Below are 7,513 nucleotides of genomic sequence, written 5' to 3'. Positions count from 1 at the left end.
GTAAAAAATAAATGATAAAATTTAGGTATAATTCCTTAAATGTTGTAATTTAGGTTTTAAAATTAAATTCAACAATACTATATATTCATATAGTAAAAAGTACTATACAATCTTGTGGTTTATTGGCTAAACGAATAATATTGTGGTTTATTAGCCAAAGTATTTTCTATGTATTATTATTGAAAAGGATATTTAGACCCTAAAATTATATTATTCAGCTAATACAATTAGATCAAATTATGCTAATTAGGTTTTAAACAATCAAGCCAATATAAACATATGTTGTCACCAATCGCAATGCATTCAAAATAAATAAATAAGAGATATGCTATATGGTGACGAAGTGGAAAACCTCTCCAAGAGATAACCCCTAAAGGGATAACTTATTCCAAACAAACAATCTACTAAAAAAAATATATATATATCTATCTATATATATATATATATATAACTTTTATGTTTTACCTGATAAATGGGATTAATTGCAAAAAAGAATTTAAATCTTTAGAATTTATGATCTTTACAACTATATGGATATTCCATGGATAACGCACCTGATCTTTACAATGTATACCTCCAACCTTCTTCAAAAACCTATTGAAGATTTGATTGACTGCAGCAACACGATTGGGCTCCTGCGATTTTAGCTTGATCACATGATCACGCCAATTTTTTCTTGAATATTCTTTCGATTTATACTCACTGTTGTATGGAAATAAGCTTGAATGATATCTCTATCTAGGGTTCACGGCAAAGTGCCGCCCCAACCTTGTGAGTCAAGTTATACAGTACCTTTTTTACTTGATGTAGGTAAGGCACATAATTCTAAGCAAACAACTAACTTTAGCGATTAATGACACAACAACCCCAATTCTCCATTGATTAAGTCTTGACCGAGGGACAGTCAAGCTTCAATTTTTCGAAAGTCGATTAAAGAGCTGTTGAACTCTACATGAAGTTGCTTTTCTCAGGGTTCTTCCACAAATGGTTTTGAACACGATTAAGAACTGATTACAAGCTCATCTAACAGTTATAGTGTCAAGGAATTCACACTGTAACAGTGACTGGATGATATCGAATCTACTCAAATTTTTCCCCAAAACAAATAGTATAACTATAAAATTTCGTAACAGTACTCCATTTAAAGAATTATAGTTGTCTCGTCAGTCTAGCAGGCTGTTTTGTTGTTATCAATTGTACGAACTATTTTTTTTTTTTTAACTGAACTCAAACTATTCATCAACAGTTAGATTTGTTTTAAACTTATGACTTACTGAACATCTGGTCTAGGTCCATCCATCTATATACGCAACGCGTCAAGTATCTGGAGATATTACAACTGGGACAGCAAATTACCCACCAAACTTTAAGAAATAAAAAAAATTGTGTGGTTGAGAACCAAACTGTCTTATAAATTAATAATTATAGTTGTCTAGTTTAGTTTAATATATAGACTGGTTTGTTTATATAATTGCCAAAAGAAATAGAATCTCTCTCTCTCTATCACACACATTGTTAATCAATTAGTGAGTATTGACTAGTGACTAGTCTACAATATATGCAATCTCACGTGCAAAACGCTGTAGCTTTTGTTTATATCTTCGATTAGATGTCTTTAAAGCCCTCTGGGTTTCCCTTCTTGGTGGCATACGATAAAAAGGTGAGTTTGTTTGGTCTATTGTGTACGTAGTGCTTTCCTTTGGGTTTATACCAATAAGTTTCGTTTGCCTTTTCTCTTAGATTCATTTGGGTTTCTTTGTATTGTACGAAACAGTTCTCTCACTCTCAGCTCACAAACCCTCTCTCTCTCGAAGCCCTGTCTTATCACTTGTTTGTGTGTTAGCTAGTATCAAAAATGGCATTAGAAGCAGTGGTTTACCCGCAAGATCCATTTAGTTTTGCTTGCAAAGACTTTTACTCTTGGAGCTATGACCTTGCTTTACAAGAAGAAGATAAAGCCCTTCTTGGAATCCATAGCTTAGAGCAAAGTCTCCATGCAAACTTTGATTATTCCTCATCTCCTTCGGTGATGCAAAATGCTCATAAAGAGTACTATGACCCAAATACCTCTTCTCCTGAGGCTTGCACAGATCATACTATTGATCAATATTCTTTCCCTGGTGAAGTACAACTTTACCCTCTTCCTTCAAAGGAAGCTTTTGCAACAACAACAACGACAGGTCGTAGAAAGCGAAGACGCATCAAGTGTAGCAAAAACAAGGAGGAGATTGAGAATCAAAGGATGACCCACATTGCTGTTGAGCGCAATCGTCGTAAACAGATGAATGAGTACCTCTCTGTGCTCAGGTCTTTGATGCCACCTTCTTATGTTCAAAGGGTCAGTCACTTTTATATTTATTTTTATTTTTTTCTCTTTTGCTTTTTTCCTTTGCCCAACGAAACTCTTTTTAGTAATACTATTTTTTGAACCCTAATTATATTTTTCTCCTTTTTCCTATCAAGATTCCAGGAGTCTACTTGATTACTTTATGATGGCTACAAATGTTTACGAATCCCAAGATTCCAATAATTGTACCACTTATGTAGTAATATATTGACTTTGTTATTGGTTCCCTTTATATTTGTTTTTTCCGTTAATATATTATACATGCTCAATCGGCCATGTGCATGTTCATCACATCTTTTTCTTTTTCTTTTTTTAATTTTTTGGTATGAATTAATACTTTCTTTCCTTATATAAATTAGGTATATGGTGAAGGTTAATAGGCCATTCTGATTAGTATGTTGAGAATTTTTTGAGGATATATACATAGTTATTGAGCTAATCAAACTGATTTTAATGAATTTATATTTATTTTTCTGACATTTTTGAATTACAGTCTTTAATCATATAAATATAATACATACAACACTTAATAGATTATTATGTGAGTAAAAATTCATACAAAACATTGTACTTTTACAACATAGCGACTCCAAAGCTTTGAAAACCTGATTGTTGTTGTTGTTGTTGTTGTTATTGACTTATTAATTGTTGTATTACAGGGTGACCAAGCGTCTATAATCGGAGGAGCAATCAATTTTGTGAAGGAACTAGAGCAGTTGTTGCAGTCCATGGAGGTCCATAAAAGGGCAAAGCAAGAACCAGACACTAATGGGTTTTCTTCTTCTTCTTCACCATTTGCTCAGTTCTTCTCCTTCCCTCAGTACTCAACACGTGCAACTCAGTGCAACGACTCACCTGCCACTGCTACAGCAAACGAATCAATGGCCCAGCAGCAGCAACAGAATCAATGGGCTGTGGCAGACATAGAAGTCACTATGGTGGAGAGCCATGCCAACCTCAAGATACTCTCAAAGCAACAGCCTAGACAGCTCTTGAAAATGGTGGCTGGGCTTCAAAGTCTGAGACTCAGTATTCTCCACCTTAACGTTACCACTATTGATCAAATGGTCCTCTATTCCGTTAGCGTTAAGGTTGGTACAGTACAATGAAAAGTTAGCTGATCACTGTTCTCTCTTTTGTCAGTTTTACAAAGTTTTTGTTAAAAATGAGTATCAAAAGAACATAAGTACTTAATGTACATTTAATGCTGCGGATATTTTTATATATAAATATAATTTTTTTTAAAAAAATTTTAAATAAAGTTAATCGGTGTTTACCTAGTTTTTATAAAGTAAGATTTACGTACTGTACTTAAGAGTTGTTCTTTAAGTTCTATTTTTAAGATTTTGCTATTTGAATTTTTTCTTATGAGATGAGAGTGTATTTTAGTTAAATAACTAAATGACTAAATCTTAAAAGATGAATCTAAGGAACAGTACCTAAGATACTGTTGTCTATACCTAAGTTTTGTCCTTTTCTATATAAACTTGATGAAAAAGAACAATTACTATGTAACTAAACACTGAAAGCTATAGTGTTACACAAGATTACAATTGAATATTAATTGAAAAGTATGCATTCTGACTTATAATTGAATATTAATTATTATTTTTAATTTGATTAACAAGACCCATTTAGAAATTATATCAATCATGGTTTTGTTAAATTTGTGGGACAGGTTGAGGAAGGGTGTCAGCTGAATACAGTGGATGAAATAGCAACAGCAGTTAATCAAATGCTAAGAAGAATTCAGGAAGAGTCTGCTTTCAGCTAAAATAATATGAAAAAACCCCACTTTTTTTTTGTTTTTAATTGTTTTATCTTGTAATTGGGGTTATATCATATATGCCTATCAGAATGATTGGTTCCATTCTTCCTGTTGTATCTCTTTCCTTATTCTCTGTTATCTATCTAACGAGAGAATACAAAAATTTTCCCCAAGCAATGCATGCATGTTTCCCGCTGATCATAAAATAATATATAAATAAAAATAAAAATATTATTAAGTATCATGGGTATCAATATCACGAAACTATAACATCGGTGAATTTTGATGCCTAAATTATTGAATTAGGAAGTACTCTATAGTATATATCCTATCATATAAATATTCAAAAAAAAAAATCCTATCATATTATAAATTAATAAACGTAACATCACCACCACCAAACTTGTAAAAAAGCAAAAAACATTAGCTTTTTTCCCAAGTCTTTTTGAATAAGACTTTTTAGTTTTTCCCCCCTGTTAATTACTAAAAAGTACAAATATATTCACTAGAAAGAAAGAAAATCATAACACAAAAAGTTTTTTGTTTGTTTTTTAATTTTTTTATTATTTAACTAATCTAACTATACATCTTTTTTCAATTATATATATATATTTTAAGTACAACTTATTGTTATTTTATTTATTATATTAAGACATTCCACCTTTGAAAGTGGTGTATGATCTTTGGTTTGACATCGCACTTTATAAAAGTAGAACAAAATCTAAATTCCTTCTTGCAAACATAATTCTTATATGTGTTAGCCAGTTAGGAACAAACACAGTCGTGGCATTGTGCCCATTTTAATTTGAAGATTAAGATACTATATATAGGATTTTATTTTATTTTCTTTTCTTTTCTTTTGCCAAAAAAATGATGAATTTTATTGCCCGAAACAAAAGGAGAGGACTGTTAAGTGTTAACCATCTCCACTACGAAGACAAAATAAGGGTATTGATTTTTCCCGTTTGTTATTTTTTTGGAAATTTTAATGTTTTATGTAATTTTCTCTGAATTTTAGGAATTAGGGTTTTATTTAATAAGTTTTAGGTGTTTTTAAGACTTTCCTAACCTAATTAGAGTCTTATAATGATACTATATCAGTTAAAGTCCATTTAAGGTTATTTTTAAGTATAAATTAAGTTATTTAGTATGCTTGCAAAATGTTAAAAAAAAAAAAAAGATATGAACAAATATAACAATTTTCTTTTAATAAAATTGAAATTTTATTTATTTGATTTTTTTTGAGTAAAAAACTTTATTTATTTGATTGATTCCAGAATTTTTCCTTCGAGATTCAAAGCCACTCTTATGGACATTGAGGGCATCAGGAATTATATTATGGCAACCCACCTAGTGAATGCAAAGGCCATGAAGAAACTACAAAAATGGCAGCCTTAGCTTCTCCCAAATCTTCCCCAAGAGAATTCCCTTGAGAGTTGAACTAACTGCCACATCAATTTTTAGGCTAAATCATGAATATACAACAAATTTTGTAAGTTGCAAAGGAACTAATGTAGACCTTCGAAATTCACCCGCTCATCCACTTTTCCTTGTTGGGTAAGGCGTGAAATTGTATTTAGATTGTCTAAAAACATGAAAATGTTCTTATTCAAACATTTTGTTTAATTAAGGAACCATTGAATGATCGAAATTCTTACTTTTTTTTAGTGGTACCAGATCATTCTAATGTCTTTACAATAGAAGGCTTGCACATATGTGGATTAACGTGTGGTTGGATTAGTATTTTGTTAATTAGTTAAAATTTCATAAAAGTATAATTATACTTGAAGAAGCTAATATAAACTTAGGGTTCATTTGAAAACAGCTTATGTATTTGAAACTGAAATTTTTTTATTGAAAGTGTTCTTAAGTATGTTTGTACCTTGAATCTTTTTTAAAAATGTGAGAAAATGCGAGAAAAAGTGAGGTTTTAAAAAGTTGTACATAAAACCTAAAAACTAAAAATTGAGCTTATAAACTCGTGCCCAATACACTCTTGGTTTGCTCTCCTTACCAAAGATCACATCCTACATTTCCATTAATAAAGATATTATGACTCAATAGACTCAAACTTATTGTGAGCCCAATATTGTAGAGCAAGCAGGAAGAAGAAACCAACGAGTTCGCTAACGACATATTGTGCTCTTTCCTTGAAGAAGCACAGCTACCACCTTTAACCATTCTGTGTATTTACTTTTAGAATCAATGGAGTATAATTTTGCTTTTCAAGTTGCAAATATTCAGTGGGTTCCACACATCGGATATAGTGTAATTCCAAATGGATATCATCCTATTCTTCTTCGTAGGCTTTTTAGAGGACTTCATGATAATACCCCACGGCATATTCCCTTTGATTTGTGACTTCTGAGTTCTTGATTCTCTTCCTCTTTGTCTCCTTGTAATATATATGTATCAGAGGATGATGTCCTTGGAATGGTACAGAATGATGCTTTTCTTCTCCATTACTTACCATACATGCATGTCTTTTGCATCATCATTTGACCCATGCATGTTTGGGCAAGTTTCATTGCTTAAATGGTCAGAAGAGTTGGATATATTCAATGACTTTCAAGTTTTTTATTTATGGGAACAAAGTTGCTAGTAAAAAAAAAAAAGGTAAAGAACGAACTCAAAGAATTAGTTGTATTGTAAGAAATCTAAATTTAAACCTAAAGGATTAGATTAATGACCTATTTAGTTGTTCCTAAGACCTCATGAGATCAATGAGGTTCTAGAACCTCAAATAACTATTTTGGAGTCACCCTAAGAAATTCCTCCATATAATCAACTAATTAATATTTGAGATAAGCATGTATAGGTTACAGAGAAACCACTATGCAATATGTAAAAGGGTAAAATTACTGCCTAGTTAAGTTTTGTCATATATAAAATGATTAGCCCTTTTATTAAGGATGTGCCTTTTTTTGGTGCTACGGATCAAGTCCTAAAGCACACAGATGGGGCATTTCAAGAGTTGAAACTTGAGAATTTGGTTACTAAGCAAGTACTTAGGCATTGACAAATCCTCTCTAAACACGTTGGATCCACATTATCTACTATGATGATAAATGCGAATTTCTTGTGTTGGCGGCTATGATGCGGCGAGTTGATGTACTTCTTTGTTTTTTGTTGCAACAATATTCTGTTCCAGGACATTTACAACAAAACTATCTTTGTGAAAATTAAAAACCGCACATGAATCTTGGGCTTTTTACTTTTAGGTTCATTGAGATCACATGACTCACGTCCCCTTCAAAATTCAAATTATTATTCCTATTATTTTGAAAAATCCACTTCTCTTTGTAAATTAATTCATATACAATAGGTAACCCACCAAAGTATATATCTTTCCAATTCACTTATCCTATTTAAAATATAAAAGATGGTTTAATTATGAT

The 7,513-nt window shown here is 31.5% G+C and overlaps 1 protein-coding gene across 1 annotated transcript; it reads left to right on the top strand.

Annotated features, from left to right (window-relative positions):
- Positions 1 to 1,468: 1,468 nt before the first annotated feature.
- LOC111984983 (transcription factor bHLH96) lies at positions 1,469 to 4,292 on the top strand. The gene is made up of 4 exons (XM_065765309.1): positions 1,469 to 1,660; positions 1,775 to 2,338; positions 3,007 to 3,438; positions 4,026 to 4,292. The coding sequence occupies exons 2-4, from the start codon at positions 1,856 to 1,858 to the stop codon at positions 4,119 to 4,121; spliced, it is 1,011 nt and encodes a 336-aa protein (XP_065621381.1). The 5' UTR covers positions 1,469 to 1,660; positions 1,775 to 1,855; the 3' UTR covers positions 4,122 to 4,292.
- Positions 4,293 to 7,513: the final 3,221 nt, after the last annotated feature.

Source organism: Quercus suber, unplaced genomic scaffold (assembly GCF_002906115.3).
Source record: "Quercus suber isolate HL8 unplaced genomic scaffold, Cork oak 2.0 scaffold_620, whole genome shotgun sequence".
In the NCBI taxonomy this organism is placed as follows: domain Eukaryota; kingdom Viridiplantae; phylum Streptophyta; class Magnoliopsida; order Fagales; family Fagaceae; genus Quercus; species Quercus suber.
This window is presented reverse-complemented; position numbering and strand designations above follow the sequence as displayed.

What these genes read in the sequence shown, in the direction of transcription:
- LOC111984983 (XM_065765309.1), top strand. Translation starts at nt 1,856, where the DNA reads ATGGCATTAGAAGCAGTGGTTTACCCGCAAGATCCATTTAGTTTTGCT. An exon ending in CACCTTCTTATGTTCAAAGG is followed by an intron (nt 2,339 to 3,006) that starts GTCAGTCACTTT and finishes GTTGTATTACAG; the next exon opens with GGTGACCAAGCGTCTATAAT. An exon ending in TCTATTCCGTTAGCGTTAAG is followed by an intron (nt 3,439 to 4,025) that starts GTTGGTACAGTA and finishes TTTGTGGGACAG; the next exon opens with GTTGAGGAAGGGTGTCAGCT.